The following is a 22555-nucleotide window of genomic DNA, read 5'->3' as shown; positions in this document are numbered from 1 at the left end:
TAAAGACACACCTCAGAGTTGTATATAGCTCTAAAGACACACCTCAGAGTTGTATATAGCTCTAAAGACACACCTTAGAGTGTATAAAGCTCTAAAGACACACCTTAGAGTGTATATAGCTCTAAAGACACACCTCAGAGTGTGTAAAGCTCTAAAGACACACCTCAGAGTGGTATAAAGCTCTAAAGACACACCTTAGAGTGTATAAAGCTCTAAAGACACACCTCAGAGTTGTATATAGCTCTAAAGACACACCTCAGAGCGGTATAAAGCTCTAAACACACACCTTAGAGCATATAAAGCTCTAAAGACACACCTCAGAGTGGTATAAAGCTCTAAAGACACACCTCAGAGTGGTATAAAGCTCTAAAGACACACCTCAGAGCGGTATAAAGCTCTAACGACACACCTCAGAGTGTATAAAGCTCTAAAGACACACCTCAGAGTGTAAAAAGCTCTAAAGACACACCTCAGAGTGGTATAAAGCTCTAAAGACTCACCTTAGAGTGGTATAAAGCTCTAAAGACACACCTCAGAGTGGTATAAAGCTCTAAAGACACACCTTAGAGTGTATAAAGCTCTAAAGACACACCTCAGAGTGTATAAAGCTCTAAAGACACACCTCAGAGTGTTATAAAGCTCTAAGGACACACCTCAGAGTGTTATAAAGCTCTAAAGACACACCTCAGAGTGTAAAAAGCTCTAAAGACACACCTCGGAGCGGTATAAAGCTCTAAAGACACACCTAAGAGCAGTATAAAGCTCCAAAGACACACCTTAGAGTGTATAAAGCTCTAAAGACACACCTCAGAGCGGTATAAAGCTCTAAAGACACACCTCAGAGCGGTATAATGCTCTAAAGACACACCTCAGAGCGGTATAAAGCTCTAAAGACACACCTGAGAGTGTATAAAGCTCTAAAGACACACCTCAGAGTGGTATAAAGCTCTAAAGACACACCTTAGAGTGTATAAAGCTCTATAGACACACCTCAGAGTGGTATAAAGCTCTAAAGACACACCTTAGAGTGTATATAGCTCTAAAGACACGCCTTAGAGTGTGTAAAGCTCTAAAGACACACCTCAGAGTGGTATAAAGCTCTAAAGACACACCTCAGAGTGGTATAAAGCTCTAAAGACACACCTTAGAGTGTATAAAGCTCTAAAAACACACCTAAGAGTGTATAAAGCTCTAAAGACACACCTAGGAGTGTATAAGGCTCTAAAGACACACCTCAGAGTGGTATAAAGCTCTAAAGACACACCTCAGAGTGGTATAAAGCTCTAAAGACACACCTCAGAGTTGTATATAGCTCTAAAGACACACCTCAGAGTGTGTAAAGCTCTAAAGACACACCTCAGAGTGGTATAAAGCTCTAAAGACACACCTTAGAGCGTATAAAGCTCTAAAGACACACCTCAGAGTGGTATAAAGCTCTAAAGACACACCTCAGAGTGGTATAAAGCTCTAAAGACACACCTCAGAGCGGTATAAAGCTCTAACGACACACCTCAGAGTGTATAAAGCTCTAAAGACACACCTCAGAGTTGTATATAGCTCTAAAGACACACCTCAGAGCGTTATAAAGCTCTAAAGACACACCTGAGAGTGTATAAAGCTCTAAAGACACACCTCAGAGTGTAAAAAGCTCTAAAGACACACCTCAGAGTGGTATAAAGCTCTAAAGACTCACCTTAGAGTGGTATAAAGCTCTAAAGACACACCTCAGAGTGGTATAAAGCTCTAAAGACACACCTTAGAGTGTATAAAGCTCTAAAGACACACCTCAGAGTGTATAAAGCTCTAAAGACACACCTCAGAGTGTTATAAAGCTCTAAGGACACACCTCAGAGTGTTATAAAGCTCTAAAGACACACCTCAGAGTGTAAAAAGCTCTAAAGACACACCTCGGAGCGGTATAAAGCTCTAAAGACACACCTTAGAGTGTATAAAGCTCTAAAGACACACCTCAGAGTTGTATAAAGCTCTAAAGACACACCTAAGAGCAGTATAAAGCTCCAAAGACACACCTTAGAGTGTATAAAGCTCTAAAGACACACCTCAGAGCGGTATAAAGCTCTAAAGACACATATCAGAGCGGTATAAAGCTCTAAAGACACACCTCAGAGTTGTATAAAGCGCTAAAGACACACCTCAGAGTATAATAAAGCTCTAAAGACACACCTCAGAGTGTAAAAAGCTCTAAAGACACACCTCAGAGTGTAATAAAGCTCTAATGACACACCTCAGAGTGGTATAAAGCTCTAAAGACACACCTCAGAGTGTAAAAAGCTCTAAAGACACACCTCAGAGTTGTATAAAGCGCTAAAGACACACCTTAGAGTGTATAAAGCTCTAAAGACACACCTCGGAGCGGTATAAAGCTCTAAAGACACACCTCAGAGTTGTATATAGCTCTAAAGACACACCTCAGAGTGTATAAAGCTCTAAAAACACACCTCAGAGCGGTATAAAGCTCTAAAGACACATCGCAGAGCGGTATAAAGCTCTAAAGACTCACCTTAGAGTGTATAAAGCTCTAAAGACACACCTCAGAGTGGTATAAAGCTCTAAAGACACACCACAGAGTGTAATAAAGCTCTAAAGACACACCTCAGAGTGTAATAAAGCTCTAAAGACACACCAATGAGTGATATAAAGATCTAAAGACACACCTCAGAGTGTAATAAAGCTCTAAAGACACACCTCAGAGTGGTATAAAGCTCTAAAGACACACCTCAGAGTGTAAAAAGCTCTAAAAACACACCTCAGAGTGGTATAAAGCGCTAAAGACACACCTTAGAGTGTATAAAGCTCTAAAGACACACCTCGGAGCGGTATAAAGCTCTAAAGACACACCTAGGAGCAGTATAAAGCTCCAAAGACACACCTTAGAGTGTATAAAGCTCTAAAGACACACCTCAGAGCGGTATAAAGCTCTAAAGACAACATCTCAGAGCGGTATAAAGCTCTAAAGACACACCTCAGAGTGTATAAAGCTCTAAAGACACACCTCAGAGTGTATAAAGCTCTAAAGACACACCTCAGAGTGGTATAAAGCTCTAAAGACACACCTTAGAGTGTATAAAGCTCTAAAGACACACCTCAGAGTGTATAAAGCTCTAAAGACACACCTTAGAGTCTATAAAGCTCTAAAGACACACCTTAGAGTGTATAAAGCTCTAAAGACACACCTCAGAGTTGTATAAAGCTCTAAAGACACACCTTAGAGTGTATAAAGCTCTAAAGACACACCTTAGAGTGTATATAGCTCTAAAGACACCTCAGAGTGTGTAAAGCTCTAAAGACACACCTCATAGTGGTATAAAGCTCGAAAGACACACCTCAGAGTGGTATATAGCTCTAAAGACACACCTTAGAGTGTATAAAGCTCTAAAGACACACCTCAGAGTGGTATAAAGCTCTAAAGACACACCTTAGAGTGTATATAGCTCTAAAGACACACCTCAGAGTGTGTAAAGCTCTAAACACACACCTCAGAGTGGTATAAAGCTCTAAAGACACACCTTAGAGTGTATAAAGCTCTAAAGACACACCTCAGAGTTGTATATAGCTCTAAAGACACACCTTAGAGTGTATAAAGCTCTAAAGACACACCTCAGAGTGGTATAAAGCTCGAAAGACACACCTTGGAGTGTATAAACCTCTAAAGACACACCTCAGAGTTGTATATAGCTCTAAAGACACACCTCAGAGCGGTATAAAGCTCTAAAGACACACCTTAGAGTGTATAAAGCTCTAAAGACACACCTCAGAGCGGTATAAAGCTCTAAAGACACACCTCAGAGCGGTATAATGCTCTAAAGACACACCTCAGAGCGGTATAAAGCTCTAAAGACACACCTGAGAGTGTATAAAGCTCTAAAGACACACCTCAGAGTGGTATAAAGCGCTAAAGACACACCTTAGAGTGTATAAAGCTCTAAAGACACACCTCGGAGCGGTATAAAGCTCTAAAGACACACCTAGGAGCAGTATAAAGCTCCAAAGACACACCTTAGAGTGTATAAAGCTCTAAAGACACACCTCAGAGCGGTATAAAGCTCTAAAGACAACATCTCAGAGCGGTATAAAGCTCTAAAGACACACCTCAGAGTGTATAAAGCTCTAAAGACACACCTCAGAGTGTATAAAGCTCTAAAGACACACCTTAGAGTGTATAAAGCTCTAAAGACACACCTTAGAGTGTATAAAGCTCTAAAGACACACCTCAGAGTTGTATAAAGCTCTAAAGACACACCTTAGAGTGTATAAAGCTCTAAAGACACACCTTAGAGTGTATATAGCTCTAAAGACACACCTCAGAGTGTGTAAAGCTCTAAAGACACACCTCATAGTGGTATAAAGCTCGAAAGACACACCTCAGAGTGGTATATAGCTCTAAAGACACACCTTAGAGTGTATAAAGCTCTAAAGACACACCTCAGAGTGGTATAAAGCTCTAAAGACACACCTTAGAGTGTATATAGCTCTAAAGACACACCTCAGAGTGTGTAAAGCTCTAAACACACACCTCAGAGTGGTATAAAGCTCTAAAGACACACCTTAGAGTGTATAAAGCTCTAAAGACACACCTCAGAGTTGTATATAGCTCTAAAGACACACCTTAGAGTGTATAAAGCTCTAAAGACACACCTCAGAGTGGTATAAAGCTCTAAAGACACACCTTAGAGTGTATAAAGATCTAAAGACACGCCTTAGAGTGTATATAGCTCTAAAGACACACCTCAGAGTGTGTAAAGCTCTAAAGACACACCTCAGAGTGTATAAAGCTCGAAAGACACACCTCAGAGTTGTATATAGCTCTAAAGACACACCTCAGAGCGGTATAAAGCTCTAAAGACACACCTCAGAGTGGTATAAAGCTCTAAAGACACACCTCAGAGTGGTATAAAGCTCTAAAGACACACCTTAGAGTGTATAAAGCTCTAAAAACACACCTAAGAGTGTATAAAGCTCTAAAGACACACCTAGGAGTGTATAAGGCTCTAAAGACACACCTCAGAGTGGTATAAAGCTCTAAAGACACACCTTAGAGTGTATAAAGCTCTAAAGACACACCTCAGAGTGGTATAAAGCTCTAAAGACACACCTCAGAGTTGTATATAGCTCTAAAGACACACCTCAGAGTTGTATATAGCTCTAAAGACACACCTTAGAGTGTATAAAGCTCTAAAGACACACCTTAGAGTGTATATAGCTCTAAAGACACACCTCAGAGTGTGTAAAGCTCTAAAGACACACCTCAGAGTGGTATAAAGCTCTAAAGACACACCTTAGAGTGTATAAAGCTCTAAAGACACACCTCAGAGTTGTATATAGCTCTAAAGACACACCTCAGAGCGGTATAAAGCTCTAAACACACACCTTAGAGCATATAAAGCTCTAAAGACACACCTCAGAGTGGTATAAAGCTCTAAAGACACACCTCAGAGTGGTATAAAGCTCTAAAGACACACCTCAGAGCGGTATAAAGCTCTAACGACACACCTCAGAGTGTATAAAGCTCTAAAGACACACCTCAGAGTGTAAAAAGCTCTAAAGACACACCTCAGAGTGGTATAAAGCTCTAAAGACTCACCTTAGAGTGGTATAAAGCTCTAAAGACACACCTCAGAGTGGTATAAAGCTCTAAAGACACACCTTAGAGTGTATAAAGCTCTAAAGACACACCTCAGAGTGTATAAAGCTCTAAAGACACACCTCAGAGTGTTATAAAGCTCTAAGGACACACCTCAGAGTGTTATAAAGCTCTAAAGACACACCTCAGAGTGTAAAAAGCTCTAAAGACACACCTCGGAGCGGTATAAAGCTCTAAAGACACACCTAAGAGCAGTATAAAGCTCCAAAGACACACCTTAGAGTGTATAAAGCTCTAAAGACACACCTCAGAGCGGTATAAAGCTCTAAAGACACACCTCAGAGCGGTATAATGCTCTAAAGACACACCTCAGAGCGGTATAAAGCTCTAAAGACACACCTGAGAGTGTATAAAGCTCTAAAGACACACCTCAGAGTGGTATAAAGCTCTAAAGACACACCTTAGAGTGTATAAAGCTCTATAGACACACCTCAGAGTGGTATAAAGCTCTAAAGACACACCTTAGAGTGTATATAGCTCTAAAGACACGCCTTAGAGTGTGTAAAGCTCTAAAGACACACCTCAGAGTGGTATAAAGCTTTAAAGACACACCTCAGAGTGGTATAAAGCTCTAAAGACACACCTTAGAGTGTATAAAGCTCTAAAAACACACCTAAGAGTGTATAAAGCTCTAAAGACACACCTAGGAGTGTATAAGGCTCTAAAGACACACCTCAGAGTGGTATAAAGCTCTAAAGACACACCTCAGAGTGGTATAAAGCTCTAAAGACACACCTCAGAGTTGTATATAGCTCTAAAGACACACCTCAGAGTGTGTAAAGCTCTAAAGACACACCTCAGAGTGGTATAAAGCTCTAAAGACACACCTTAGAGCGTATAAAGCTCTAAAGACACACCTCAGAGTGGTATAAAGCTCTAAAGACACACCTCAGAGCGGTATAAAGCTCTAACGACACACCTCAGAGTGTATAAAGCTCTAAAGACACACCTCAGAGTTGTATATAGCTCTAAAGACACACCTCAGAGCGTTATAAAGCTCTAAAGACACACCTGAGAGTGTATAAAGCTCTAAAGACACACCTCAGAGTGTAAAAAGCTCTAAAGACACACCTCAGAGTGGTATAAAGCTCTAAAGACTCACCTTAGAGTGGTATAAAGCTCTAAAGACACACCTCAGAGTGGTATAAAGCTCTAAAGACACACCTTAGAGTGTATAAAGCTCTAAAGACACACCTCAGAGTGTATAAAGCTCTAAAGACACACCTCAGAGTGTTATAAAGCTCTAAGGACACACCTCAGAGTGTAAAAAGCTCTAAAGACACACCTCGGAGCGGTATAAAGCTCTAAAGACACACCTTAGAGTGTATAAAGCTCTAAAGACACACCTCAGAGTTGTATAAAGCTCTAAAGACACACCTAAGAGCAGTATAAAGCTCCAAAGACACACCTTAGAGTGTATAAAGCTCTAAAGACACACCTCAGAGCGGTATAAAGCTCTAAAGACACATATCAGAGCGGTATAAAGCTCTAAAGACACACCTCAGAGTTGTATAAAGCTCTAAAGACACACCTAATAGTGGTATAAAGCGCTAAAGACACACCTCAGAGTATAATAAAGCTCTAAAGACACACCTCAGAGTGTAAAAAGCTCTAAAGACACACCTCAGAGTGGTATAAAGCGCTAAAGACACACCTTAGAGTGTATAAAGCTCTAAAGACACACCTCAGAGTGTAATAAAGCTCTAATGACACACCTCAGAGTGGTATAAAGCTCTAAAGACACACCTCAGAGTGTAAAAAGCTCTAAAGACACACCTCAGAGTTGTATAAAGCGCTAAAGACACACCTTAGAGTGTATAAAGCTCTAAAGACACACCTCGGAGCGGTATAAAGCTCTAAAGACACACCTCAGAGTTGTATATAGCTCTAAAGACACACCTCAGAGTGTATAAAGCTCTAAAAACACACCTCAGAGCGGTATAAAGCTCTAAAGACACATCGCAGAGCGGTATAAAGCTCTAAAGACTCACCTTAGAGTGTATAAAGCTCTAAAGACACACCTCAGAGTGGTATAAAGCTCTAAAGACACACCACAGAGTGTAATAAAGCTCTAAAGACACACCTCAGAGTGTAATAAAGCTCTAAAGACACACCAATGAGTGATATAAAGCTCTAAAGACACACCTCAGAGTGTAATAAAGCTCTAAAGACACACCTCAGAGTGGTATAAAGCTCTAAAGACACACCTCAGAGTGTAAAAAGCTCTAAAAACACACCTCAGAGTGGTATAAAGCGCTAAAGACACACCTTAGAGTGTATAAAGCTCTAAAGACACACCTCGGAGCGGTATAAAGCTCTAAAGACACACCTAGGAGCAGTATAAAGCTCCAAAGACACACCTTAGAGTGTATAAAGCTCTAAAGACACACCTCAGAGCGGTATAAAGCTCTAAAGACAACATCTCAGAGCGGTATAAAGCTCTAAAGACACACCTCAGAGTGTATAAAGCTCTAAAGACACACCTCAGAGTGTATAAAGCTCTAAAGACACACCTCAGAGTGGTATAAAGCTCTAAAGACACACCTTAGAGTGTATAAAGCTCTAAAGACACACCTCAGAGTGTATAAAGCTCTAAAGACACACCTTAGAGTCTATAAAGCTCTAAAGACACACCTTAGAGTGTATAAAGCTCTAAAGACACACCTCAGAGTTGTATAAAGCTCTAAAGACACACCTTAGAGTGTATAAAGCTCTAAAGACACACCTTAGAGTGTATATAGCTCTAAAGACACCTCAGAGTGTGTAAAGCTCTAAAGACACACCTCATAGTGGTATAAAGCTCGAAAGACACACCTCAGAGTGGTATATAGCTCTAAAGACACACCTTAGAGTGTATAAAGCTCTAAAGACACACCTCAGAGTGGTATAAAGCTCTAAAGACACACCTTAGAGTGTATATAGCTCTAAAGACACACCTCAGAGTGTGTAAAGCTCTAAACACACACCTCAGAGTGGTATAAAGCTCTAAAGACACACCTTAGAGTGTATAAAGCTCTAAAGACACACCTCAGAGTTGTATATAGCTCTAAAGACACACCTTAGAGTGTATAAAGCTCTAAAGACACACCTCAGAGTGGTATAAAGCTCGAAAGACACACCTTGGAGTGTATAAAGCTCTAAAGACACACCTCAGAGTTGTATATAGCTCTAAAGACACACCTCAGAGCGGTATAAAGCTCTAAAGACACACCTTAGAGTGTATAAAGCTCTAAAGACACACCTTAGAGTGTATAAAGCTCTAAAGACACACCTCAGAGCGGTATAATGCTCTAAAGACACACCTCAGAGCGGTATAAAGCTCTAAAGACACACCTGAGAGTGTATAAAGCTCTAAAGACACACCTCAGAGTGGTATAAAGCTCTAAAGACACACCTTAGAGTGTATAAAGCTCTATAGACACACCTCAGAGTGGTATAAAGCTCTAAAGACACACCTTAGAGTGTATATAGCTCTAAAGACACGCCTTAGAGTGTGTAAAGCTCTAAAGACACACCTCAGAGTGGTATAAAGCTCTAAAGACACACCTCAGAGTGGTATAAAGCTCTAAAGACACACCTTAGAGTGTATAAAGCTCTAAAAACACACCTAAGAGTGTATAAAGCTCTAAAGACACACCTAGGAGTGTATAAGGCTCTAAAGACACACCTCAGAGTGGTATAAAGCTCTAAAGACACACCTTAGAGTGTATAAAGCTCTAAAGACACACCTCAGAGTTGTATATAGCTCTAAAGACACACCTCAGAGTGGTATATAGCTCTAAAGACACACCTTAGAGTGTATAAAGCTCTAAAGACACACCTTAGAGTGTATATAGCTCTAAAGACACACCTCAGAGTGTGTAAAGCTCTAAAGACACACCTCAGAGTGGTATAAAGCTCTAAAGACACACCTTAGAGTGTATAAAGCTCTAAAGACACACCTCAGAGTTGTATATAGCTCTAAAGACACACCTCAGAGCGGTATAAAGCTCTAAACACACACCTTAGAGCGTATAAAGCTCTAAAGACACACCTCAGAGTGGTATAAAGCTCTAAAGACACACCTCAGAGTGGTATAAAGCTCTAAAGACACACCTCAGAGCGGTATAAAGCTCTATCGACACACCTCAGAGTGTATAAAGCTCTAAAGACACACCTCAGAGTTGTATATAGCTCTAAAGACACACCTCAGAGCGTTATAAAGCTCTAAAGACACACCTGAGAGTGTATAAAGCTCTAAAGACACACCTCAGAGTGTAAAAAGCTCTAAAGACACACCTCAGAGTGGTATAAAGCTCTAAAGACTCACCTTAGAGTGGTATAAAGCTCTAAAGACACACCTCAGAGTGTAAAAAGCTCTAAAGACACACCTCAGAGTGGTATAAAGCTCTAAAGACTCACCTTAGAGTGGTATAAAGCTCTAAAGACACACCTCAGAGTGGTATAAAGCTCTAAAGACACACCTTAGAGTGTATAAAGCTCTAAAGACACACCTCAGAGTGTATAAAGCTCTAAAGACACACCTCAGAGTGTTATAAAGCTCTAAAGACACACCAATGAGTGGTATAAAGCTCTAAAGACACACCTCAGAGTGTATAAAGCTCTAAAGACACACCTCAGAGTGTAATAAAGCTCTAAAGACACACCAATGAGTGGTATAAAGCTCTAAAGACACACCTCAGAGTGTAATAAAGCTCTAAAGACACACCTCAGAGTGGTATAAAGCTCTAAAGACACACCTCAGAGTGTAATAAAGCTCTAAAGACACACCTCAGAGTGGTATAAAGCTCTAAAGACACACCTCAGAGTGGTATAAAGCGCTAAAGACACACCTTAGAGTGTATAAAGCTCTAAAGACACACCTCGGAGCGGTATAAAGCTCTAAAGACACACCTTAGAGTGTATAAAGCTCTAAAGACACACCTCAGAGCGGTATAAAGCTCTAAAGACAACATCTCAGAGCGGTATAAAGCTCTAAAGACACACCTCAGAGTGTATAAAGCTCTAAAGACACACCTCAGAGTGTATAAAGCTCTAAAGACACACCTCAGAGTGGTATAAAGCTCTAAAGACACACCTTAGAGTGTATAAAGCTCTAAAGACACACCTCAGAGTGTATAAAGCTCTAAAGACACACCTTAGAGTCTATAAAGCTCTAAAGACACACCTTAGCGTGTATAAAGCTCTAAAGACACACCTTAGAGTGTATAAAGCTCTAAAGACACACCTCAGAGTGTAATAAAGCTCTAAAGACACACCTCAGAGTGTATAAAGCTCTAAAGACACACCTCAGAGTGTATAAAGCTCTAAAGACACACCTCAGAGTGTATAAAGCTCTAAAGACACACCTCAGAGTGTTATAAAGCTCTAAGGACACACCTCAGAGTGTTATAAAGCTCTAAATACACACCTCAGAGTGCTATAAAGCTCTAAAGACACACCTCAGAGTGTAATAAAGCTCTAAAGACACACCTCAGAGCGGTATAAAGCTCTAAAGACACACCTCAGAGCGGTATAAAGCTCTAAAGACACACCTCAGAGCGGTATAAAGCTCTAAAGACACACCTCAGAGTGGTATAAAGCTCTAAAGACACACCTCAGAGCGTTATAAAACTCTAAAGACACACCTCAGAGTGTATAAAGCTCTAAAGACACACCTTAGAGTGTATAAAGCTCGAAAGACACACCTTAGAGTGTATAAAGCTCTAAAGACACACCTTAGAGTGTATAAAGCTCTAAAGTCACACCTTAGAGTGTATAAAGCTCTAAAGACACACCTTAGAGTGTATAAAGCTCTAAAGACACACCTCAGAGTGTAATAAAGCTCTAAAGACACACCTCAGAGTGTATAAAGCTCTAAAGACACACCTCAGAGTGTATAAAGCTCTAAAGACACACCTCAGAGTGTATAAAGCTCTAAAGACACACCTCAGAGTGTTATAAAGCTCTAAGGACACACCTCAGAGTGTTATAAAGCTCTAAATACACACCTCAGAGTGCTATAAAGCTCTAAAGACACACCTCAGAGTGTAATAAAGCTCTAAAGACACACCTCAGAGCGGTATAAAGCTCTAAAGACACACCTCAGAGCGGTATAAAGCTCTAAAGACACACCTCAGAGCGGTATAAAGCTCTAAAGACACACCTCAGAGTGGTATAAAGCTCTAAAGACACACCTCAGAGCGTTATAAAACTCTAAAGACACACCTCAGAGTGTATAAAGCTCTAAAGACACACCTTAGAGTGTATAAAGCTCGAAAGACACACCTTAGAGTGTATAAAGCTCTAAAGACACACCTTAGAGTGTATAAAGCTCTAAAGTCACACCTTAGAGTGTATAAAGCTCTAAAGACACACCTTAGAGTGTATATAGCTCTAAAGACACACCTCAGAGTGTGTAAAGCTCTAAACACACACCTCAGAGTGGTATAAAGCTCTAAAGACACACCTTAGAGAAAAATAATTTGCAATTCCACCTTCAAGTACTGTAGTTTTTTTCATTACAATATCCAAGTGTGTGTGTGTGTGTGTGTGTCTTAGTGTGTGTGTGTGTGTGTGTGTGTGTGTGTGTGTCTTAGTGTGTGTGTGTGTGTGTGTGTGTGTCTTAGTGTGTGTGTGTGTGTGTGTGTGTGTGTGTGTGTGTGAGTGTGTTTGTTGATTGTGTGTTCTATTTCTACTTCTATGATTATGATTATCGGAGCTGTAATTAATAAAAGCGTTGACAGACGAGTGCTTTATCTGCCGCTCGCGCCGCCACAAGACAAACGACGCTCGGCGCCATCGACCGCCACGGCAACGACCAACGAGTCCAATTAATACACACTTGTCCCTCCATCGGTCATGAGGCGCGGTCGAGCAGATTACTGCTGAGGAGACGCTTTATCAGAGAGGGGCCTGAGGGGGGCCTGAGGGGGGCCCGAGGGGGGCCCGAGAGGGGCCCGAGAGGGGCTCGAAGGGGGCCCGAGGGGAGCCAGAGAGGGGCCCCAGGGGGGCTATAAGGGGGCCCAAGGGGGCCCAAGGGGGGCCCGAGGGGGGCTCGAGAGGGGCAGACCAGAGTCCAGTTAAATTCAAACACCCTGAAGCAAGGTTTTTTCCTACAGGAACTTTCACTTTAAATGAATAAATAGAGCCAGTGTATTATCCAGTGGGACATAATCCTGCTTTAAACCTGGTTTAATCCTGGTTTAATCCTGGTTTAAACCTGTTTTAATCCTGGTTTAAACCTGCTTTAAACCTGGTTTAAACCTGCTTTAAACCTGGTTTAATCCTGCTTTAATCCTGGTTTAAACCTGTTTTAATCCTGGTTTAAACCTGCTTTAAACCTGGTTTAATCCTGGTTTAATCCTGGTTTAAACCTGTTTTAATCCTGGTTTAAACCTGCTTTAATCCTGGTTTAATCCTGGTTTAATCCCGTCTCATTCAGACCACTTTAGTCATCGATTTTGCCCTTGTTTGGCGCTCGTTACCGTGGCGTTAAATGTATTCCCTCTCGGCGGGACGCGTGAAATATTTGGGACGTTTAAACGGCCTGCTTCAGATCATAACATTATTTTGTGTCTAAAAATCAATAACTCTCCTCGTCTGATGCCGATCGCCACGACAACGGGAAGCGTCTGATTTAAATGACAAAGACCTGAGGGCGTTTGGGCGAGCGAGGAGAGAGAGAGAGAGAGAGAGAGAGAGAGAGAGAGAGAGAGAGAGGGAGAGAGAGAGAGAGAGAGGGAGAGCAGAGGCCTGGAGTCTGTTGGAGCCGGTGACCTCTGACCTCGGTCGATAGAACAGCTGCCAAATGTACTCCAAGTGAAGAGAGCCACTGAGCTCCAGAGTGTGACCGGCCCTCGCGCTCAATGTTGGATCTTGGATCCAAAGTGGCCCCTGAGAGGTTCTGGCCCCTGAGAGGTTCTGGCTCCCAAAGCGTCTGGCTCTTGGGCTCCAGGAGGGGGAGGAGCCTCCACAGCGCAGCCAGATGATTGGACGAGAGAAAACACAGACTCAGGCCAAAACAAGAGGCAAAAAGAAACACAAAAGAATCATTTGTCTCAAACTCTGACTTGATCTCGAGCTAAAGCTCCGTGTTTCCCCTGATGCTAACGACCGTGTGGAGCCTTAGCAACACAGAGCTAGCAAAGCACGATAGCAACACAGAGCTAGCAAAGCACGATAGCAACACAGAGCTAGCAAAGCACGTTAGCAACACAGAGCTTGCAAAGCACGATAGCAACACAAAGCTAACAAAGCACTTTAGCAACATGCCCCTCACACACACACTAGCTTTAGCCACGCCCCTCACACACGCACCAGCTTTAGCCACGCCCCTCACACACGCACCAGCTTTAGCCACGCCCCTCACACACGCACCAGCTTTAGCCACGCCCCTCACACACGCACTAGCTTTAGCCACGCCCCTCACACACGCACTAGCTTTAGCCACGCCCCTCACACACGCACTAGCTCTAGCCACGCCCCTCACACACGCACCAGCTTTAGCCACGCCCCTCACACACCTACTAGCTTTAGCCACGCCCCTCACACACCTACTAGCTTTAGCCACGCCCCTCACACACGCACTAGTGAGACTAAAGAGCGCCGCAGCTCAGTCATTAGTGTTGCACATGAGTGAGTTGACAGTGTTACGTACGGTTGTTTGGCTCCCCCGTGTGGTTGCTCAGGGGGATGATCTCCATGCGCTGCTGTCCGTACAGGTAATAGTCCAGCTCCTCCGACGTTAGCTTAAACCTCAGCGAGCTACTCTTCCCGCCGCCACCGCCGCCGTCGTCCGCTCCGCCGTTGACGCTCTTTGCGCTCGACGACACCACGCTCACGCCGCCCGACCCTTCCTTGGCGTTGGCGTTGTGGGCGTGGCTCTCCACCAGCACCACGTCATCCCGCGCCCCTCCCCCTCGCTCCCCGGGCAGCGGCGCTCGCTCGGGGACGCAGACGCTCGCCAAGGCCTGGCCGAAGAGCGCCGCCTGCGGCGACACGTTGAGCTGCGTGGAGCTGGAGATGCCCGAGGCGTGGTGGGCGTGTCCGTGAAGTCGCGCCGAGCGGAGGCTCTCCACGCTCAGTGACAGGCGGTCGGGCAGCGACGTGAGGGGCGGGGCCAAGGTGGAGCCGGGCGAGGCGCTGTTGCTGATGGGCGGCGGCTGTAAAGGCGGTTTGAGCTGCGCTTGAGGAAAGAGGTGCTGCCAGTGCTGCAGGTACGACGGGTCCACCTTAAGGAAGGCGGAGCCACTGGGGTCGGCGGGCTTCAGCATCACGGCCGTCTGCGGGACACAACAGAGAGACGTTTAGCCACGAGACACTTCTGCTGGACAAGACAGAGAGAAGTTTAGCCATGAGACACTTCTGCGGGACACAACAGAGAGACGTTTAGCCACGAGATACATCTGCGGGCCACAACAGAGAGACGTTTAGCCACGAGACACTTCTGCTGGACAAGACAGAGAGACGTTTAGCCACGAGACACTTCTGCGGGACACAACAGAGAGACGTTTAGCCACGAGATACATCTGCGGGACACAACCGAGAGACGTTTAGCCACGAGATACATCTGCGGGACACAACAGAGAGACGTTTAGCCACGAGACACTTCTGCTGGACAAGACAGAGAGACGTTTAGCGACGAGACACATATGCGGGACAGAACAGAGAGACGTTTAACCACGAGACACTTCTGCGGGACAAAGCAGAGAGACGTTTAGCCACGAGACACTTCTGCGGGACAATACAGAGAGACGTTTAGCCACGAGACACTTCTGCGGGACAAGACAGAGAGACGTTTAGCCAAGAGACACTTCTGCGGGACACAACAGGGAGACGTTTAGCCAAGAGACACTTCTGCAGGACACAAAAGAGAGACGTTTAGCCACGAGACACTTCTGCGGGACAAGACAGAGAGATGTTTAACCAAGAGACACTTCTGCGGGACACAACAGAGAGACGTTTAGCCAAGAGACACTTCTGCGGGACAAGACAGAGAGACGTTTGGCCAAGAGACACTTCTGCGGGACACAACAGAGAGACGTTTAGCCAAGAGACACTTCTGCGGGACACAACAGAGAGACGTTTAGCCAAGAGACACTTCTGTGGGCCACAACAGAGAGACGTTTAGCCACGAGACACTTCTGCGGGACAAGACAGAGAGACATTTAGCCACGAGACACTTCTGCGGGACAAGACAGAGAGACGTTTAGCCACGAGACACTTCTGCGGGACAAGACAGAGAGACGTTTAGCCACGAGACACTTCTGCGGGACAAAGCAGAGAGACGTTTAGCCACGAGACACTTCTGCGGGACAAGACAGAGAGACGTTTAGCGACGAGACACATATGCGGGACAGAACAGAGAGACGTTTAACCACAAGACACTTCTGCGGGACAAAGCAGAGAGACGTTTAGCCACGAGACACTTCTGCGGGAGAAGACAGAGAGACGTTTAGCGACGAGACACATATGCGGGACAGAACAGAGAGACGTTTAACCACGAGACACTTCTGCGGGACACAACAGAGAGCCGTTTAGCCACGAGACACTTCTGCGGGACAAGACAGAGAGACGTTTAGCCAAGAGACACTTCTGCAGGACACAACAGGGAGACGTTTAGCCACGAGACACTTCTGCGGGACATAACAGAGAGACGTTTAGCCACGAGACACTTCTGCGGGACAAGACAGAGAGACGTTTATCCAAGAGACACTTCTGCGGGACACAACAGAGAGACGTTTAGCCACGAGACACTTCTGCGGGACACAACAGAGAGACGTTTAGCCAAGAGACACTTCTGCGGGACACAACAGAGAGACGTTTAGCCAAGAGACACTTCTGCGGGCCACAACAGAGAGACGTTTAGCCACGAGTCACTTCTGCGGGACAAGACAGAGAGACGTTTAGCCACGAGACACTTCTGCGGGACAAGACAGAGAGACGTTTGGCCACGAGACACTTCTGCGGGACAAGACAGAGAGACGTTTAGCCACGAGACACTTCTGCGGGACAAAGCAGAGAGACGTTTAGCCACGAGACACTTCTGCAGGACAAAACGGAGAGACGTTTAGTCGCGAGACCCTTCTGCGGGACAAAACAAAGAGACGTTTAGCCGTGAGACTCTTCTGCAGGACAAAAGTCTGAGTTTGCAAGTTTTGTCCCGCAGAGACATGCTCCTCCCACAGAGTCTGACAGAAGCAGTCGAGGTTCTGAGCCTCATTTATCACTGAAGATCCATCTAAGTCAAAAAATGAGGCAAAATTGAGAAAATTTACTCAAAACCGAAATAAGAAATACAAAATCTTTCTTATATATTTTGTATCGTTGGATTTAAAGCGGCTCTGTACAGTTTTCAGATTTAAACGTCTCAAATGTGTCTTTCTGTGTAAAAACATAAAACATACTTCAGACTCTTCTGGCACGAGACGTTTCATCTGCCGCGGCGTGGACTTAACCTTTGACCTCTAAATCTCTAAAGCATCAGTTTCACTCACTCCAGACCGAGCCGGGGGTCGCGAGCGGAGAGACAAACGATAGAGCGGGAGCGCGCACCGAACGCTCCGGTGAATGCGGACGAATCACTGTGACGACCTGACGCCGCACCCAACAGGGTGACACGCCTCCACGGGTGAAACGTGACACGCCTCCACCGGGTGACACGCCTCCACCGGGTGACACGCCTCCACCGGGTGACACGCCTCCACTGGGTGAAACGTGAAACGCCTCCACCGGGTGAAACGCCTCCACCGGGTGACACGCCTCCACCGGGTGACACGCCTCCACCGGGTGACACGCCTCCACCGGGTGAAACGTGAAACGCCTCCACCGGGTGACACGCCTCCACCGGGTGACACGCCTCCACCGGGTGACACGCCTCCACCGGGTGAAACGTGAAACGCCTCCACCGGGTGACACGCCTCCACCGGGTGAAACGCCTCCACCGGGTGAAACGAGTGCTTTTACTGTGACTTTTGACTTTGTTTCTCTAAAATGACAGAAAACATAGAAATATAAATAAAACGTCTTTTGTGTTTTGGTCGAAACAAAAGAACTGAAACATTTTTATATGATTAATACTTCAACTTTAGTCTCCACATTTGACTTCAGCAAATATCAAGTTAACACATTTATTCACACGTGTTTTGGGAGAATGTGGTTGTTTTTTGTGTTTTTCAAAGTGCGACATTTGAAAATAAAATAAACATTTGAACCTGGACAAATTAAACTCTTAGATTTGGACTTTAACGAGCCGTGATGCTGTTCTTTTCTGTGTGTGTGTGTGTGTGTGTGTGTGTGTGTGTTGTGTGTGTGTGTTGTGTGTGTGTGTGTGTGTGTGTGTGTGTGTGTGTGTGTGTTGTGTGTGTGTGTGTGTGTGTTGTGTGTGTGTGTGTGTGTGTGTTGTGTGTGTGTGTGTGTGTGTGTGTGTTGTGTGTGTTGTGTGTGTGTGTGTGTGTGTGTGTTGTGTGTGTGTGTGTGTTGTGTGTGTGTGTTGTGTGTGTGTGTTGTGTGTGTGTGTTGTGTGTGTGTGTGTGTGTGTGTGTGTGTGTTGTGTGTGTTGTGTGTGTGTGTGTGTGTGTGTGTGTGTTGTGTGTGTGTGTGTGTTGTGTGTGTGTGTGTGTGTGTGTGTGTGTGTGTGTGTGTTGTGTGTGTGTGTTGTGTGTGTGTGTGTGTGTGTGTGTGTGTGTGTGTGTGTGTGTTGTGTGTGTGCTCCTCGCTCCTGGCTCCTGGCTCCTCGTCCCGCTCCTCTCCGCTCCTGGACGCTCCTGGACGCTCCTCGCTCCTCGCCGCTCGCCGTGTGCTGCTGTCTTGAGTATTGATCCGGGCGCAGCGGGACGCATCGACTTTTATCACTCATCCGGATCGTTTACACTTCTTTCAGGACAATTACAGCCGCACTTTTCACGCTCCGAGCGGCTTTTTATCTCCTCTGATGGATCTGACGCTTCTTTCACCTCCAACAAACACACGTTTATTCTGTTATTCTTATGATCACATACTGTGTGTGTGTGTGTGTGTGTGTGTGTGTGTGTATCATGTGTGTGAGTTGTCGAGCAGAAATATCTCGTTTCTGTCTCTTTTCTGCTCATTTTGAATCATTTCTTTCCAGACGACACACTTTGATCTCTAAAACAACAATTATAAAATAATCTATATGTATATATATATATATATATATATATATATATATATATATATATATATATATATATAGTCGCACATTTCCAGATCATTCTCATTTTACGTTTTAAGCTTTTGAATATTTCTTTCTCGTTTCATGTCCAGGACAATTACACAAAAATCTAAACATTACAAGTCATAAATGTAATTATGAACGTTACATCACGAACATTAAAGTCCAGATTTGTCGATTGATGGACTTTTTGACACTTCTAAAAACTCAAGCTTAAATTCACCTTTGACACGTTTGAGGAATCGATTCACGACAGATTTAGAGATTTGAGAGATTTTTGATTCCGCAGAGGATTAAAAACACTGGGTTCTTCCCGTGTCCTGGACGCAGCCGCGGTCAGATCGATCCGCGCCGCCACAAATCTGATTCAAACTCCGGTTCTTCGCCATAATAAACGCTAACGAGCCGTAAAACCCACTGAGCTTTATTGAGACGCCTCGAAAATGACTCAAAGAAACAACGTCACGTGTAATAAATGACTTTATGGCACATTTATTGTTGCTCTTTCCATTTCTTTGTTTCTGGTTTAGTTCAGATTGTGGGGAAATAAAGTGTAATATGAAGTGTAATATGAAGTGAAATATGAAGTGTAATATGAAGTGTAATATGAAGTGTAATATGAAGTGAAATATGAAGTGTAATATGAAGTGTAATATGAAGTGTAATATGAAGTGTAATATGAAGTGTAATATGAAGTGTAATATGAAGTGAAATATGAAGTGTAATATGAAGTGTAATATGGAGTGTAATATGAAGTGTAATATGAAGTGTAATATGAAGTGAAATATGAAGTGAAATATGAAGTGTAATATGAAGTGTAATATGGAGTGTAATATGAAGTGTAATATGAAGTGTAATATGAAGTGTAATATGAAGTGTAATATGAAGTGTAATATGAAGTGTAATATGAAGTGTAATATGAAGTGTAATATGAAGTGAAATATGAAGTGTAATATGAAGTGTAATATGAAGTGTAATATGAAGTGTAATATGAAGTGTAATATGAAGTGAAATATGAAGTGTAATATGAAGTGTAATATGAAGTGTAATATGAAGTGTAATATGAAGTGTAATATGAAGTGTAATATGAAGTGTAATATGAAGTGTAATATGAAGTGTAATATGAAGTGTAATATGAAGTGAAATATGAAGTGTAATATGAAGTGTAATATGAAGTGTAATATGAAGTGTAATATGAAGTGTAATATGGAGTGTAATACTGCGGCACAAAGTCAAGAAAAGCTCAGATAAATGTGTTTTTTAATTATGTTTGTCTCTTTTATTCTACATTTTATCTCTTTATGTGCAAATGTTTCATGAAAATAAGTCTAAATTAAGGTTGTGTTTTTTGCTGAAGCTGAAAATGTTGGTGTTTCGTGCTTTTTAAAGCTTTTCATTTCATGGAAGCGAAACACAGTGAATATGTAATTATAGGATTTAAAGAGAAATGTGTGTTTTATGTCAATTAATTCTTCCAATAATGTTCAGCTGATGCAAAATTCATTTTTAAGTTTGCAAATATCTACAATAGAAGAGTTTATTTTCAAAAACAATTGATGTAATTTTACTGTAAGAAACAAAAGCCAAATTAGTGCAAAAAAATATGATTCTATCTCAATTGTTTTATGTAAAATATTGAACTGATTTTTCTAAACCTGATGATACAAATTCACCTTTTTAAATTTGATAAAAGTGTGGCAATAATTAGAGTTACAAAGCATTAAATAAACCAGATTTAAAGCGCGTTATTTAGGATTTTTCCGCGTGAATCTGAAGAGAAAAGGCCCGAGTTAAAGGTCCGGCTCGCGGCTCCCGCAGCGGCTCCGGCTCCGGCGCCAGAGAAACTGCTTTTATTTACTACAAATGTCATAAAATCGCGGTGTGGATTTGAGCCCGTTTAGTTTCTTTCCTCGCTGTGTTTCCCGCGCGGTCAAAGCGGCCGCGCGCCGCCGGGAAACACGCTGCGATTTGGGTCCAAAATCTGTCAATTTGAACATTTTGACCTGAAATGTGTTTCTTTTGAAACGCGGTGTTTCGTGCGCGTCTGAACTTGAGGACGTCCCGCGGCCGCCGCTCTGTCTTCACCGCGGGGACTAATTGAAACTGTGGCTAACCAGCAACTAATCAATTTCCCAATTAACAATTTAGCCTGCAACGAGAGACGATTAATTTGCACAAAAACTACCTTAATTTGCGCGTTGGACGGTTATTTTAATTGAGAAACACGACCCGAAACCGCGGCCATTGATTTCCCATCGCAATGATAAAATTATACAAGTAAAAAAAGCGTGAAAATGTGTACTTTTAATGGCGAGCTTCATTTGGCCCCTGAGCCCGCGCGCGCTCACGTCACTTCAAAGACATGCGGCCGCGTGCCATCAAATTAGACTAATTTTAAATCACTTTAAAGGTCGTTTCTGTGTCGATATCGCGTAATTGCGGATAGATTAAAGATAAGACGGGGCTTGTCCGCGTAAATGTGATGAATTTGCCGGATACATAAGTTAATAAAGCGTGAAATGAACATGAACTGACTGTGACGTGACGCTCCGCTTCGGTCCAGAACCAAAGAAGAAAAAGTGCTAAATAAATCCTGGGGGCGAATACTTTACTTGTGCAAAAATGCGCAGTGAGTGGAAGTAAAAGTTTGCGCAGGTAAATAAAAAATGAAAAAGTTTAAGTTCCGTGGCGGAGGGTCCGGACGAGGAGCGGTGCGCCGTGGGGTCCGTGCCCGGGATGAGAGCGCGCGCAGACGGGTGGGGTCGCGCCGAGGTCCCGCTGAAAGTTCCGGAGCTGCCGCCGCCGCCGCTGCTGCGAGTCCCGGGGAGAAGGAGCGGGACTTCGAGGAGCGCGCGCCCGCCTGAGAGTCATCGCGGGCCGGCGTGAGGCGCGTCGAGGTCCCGCCGAAAGTTGCGGAGCTCCCGAAAGATGGAGCGAGGAGGAAAGGAGCGCGATGATGCGGGGTGAAGTGACCCGGTGACGGCGTGACGAGTCGCCGAGGTCCCGCCGAAAGTTTTGGGGCGGCCGGGAGTGAGGAGCGGGAGTTTGCACGGTGCGTGTGCGGGACGAGAGCGACCGCAGACGGGGTGAAGCGTCGCCGACGTCCCGCTGAAAGTTGCGGAGCTCCTGGAGGTGAAAGAGAGGATGGGGAGGGACAGGGGGACACGGGGACATGGGGACAAGGGGACAGGGGGGGACTTACTTGTGGAGACTGAAGCGCCGCTGGAGGTGCACCATGGAGCGGGCAGCCGGAGCAGACGTGGCCGCGAGAGTGAGGCGCTGGTCCGGGGGTCTCTCCTCCGCGCTCTCCGCCGGGCTGTGGGGGCTGTGGTCAGGGTTGGGTTGGTCACTCTCCTCCGCGGCGGTGCCTCTTCTTCTTCTCCTGCTTCTTCTCCTCTCTCTCCCCTGTTGTCCGTCTCCCCCGGTACTCCCCCGGTACTCCCCCGGTACTCCCCCCGCACGCGCGCGCTCATTAGCGGTTTTCTGCCTCTTTCTGCACATTCTTTGGAGTTTTACGCGCTTCATGAATAGAAAACTCTGAAGAGAGTGTAAAACAGGACTCTGATTATTCAGATGCTAAAGATTCACCATTTGCCATTTTTTGTTGTTGTTTTGGAGCATTTTTTACTTTGAGGTTAATTAACAGGGGTTTGAGTTGAATGTGCAACATTATGAGGACTTTTCCACATTTCTAATACTCTTATGTTTTAAAGTGTTTA

At 44.1% G+C, this 22555-nt stretch overlaps 1 protein-coding gene across 1 annotated transcript in view; it reads right to left on the bottom strand.

Annotated features, from left to right (window-relative positions):
* Window positions 1-22197, bottom strand: part of prdm6 (PR domain containing 6) — a 192854-nt gene extending 170657 nt beyond the window's left edge. The window contains exons 1-2 of the mRNA XM_072443914.1: window positions 22039-22197; window positions 14301-14925 (exon numbers count right to left, since the gene is read on the bottom strand). Of these exons, the coding sequence (XP_072300015.1) occupies window positions 14301-14916 (616 nt within the window). The 5' untranslated portion in view covers window positions 14917-14925; window positions 22039-22197. The remainder of the gene's footprint in view (window positions 1-14300; window positions 14926-22038) is intronic.
* Window positions 22198-22555: the final 358 nt, after the last annotated feature.

Source organism: Eucyclogobius newberryi, unplaced genomic scaffold, assembly GCF_026437365.1.
Source record: "Eucyclogobius newberryi isolate DKJ021-1_F unplaced genomic scaffold, fEucNew1.0.hap1 SCAF_134, whole genome shotgun sequence".
Taxonomy (NCBI): domain Eukaryota; kingdom Metazoa; phylum Chordata; class Actinopteri; order Gobiiformes; family Gobiidae; genus Eucyclogobius; species Eucyclogobius newberryi.
This window is presented reverse-complemented; position numbering and strand designations above follow the sequence as displayed.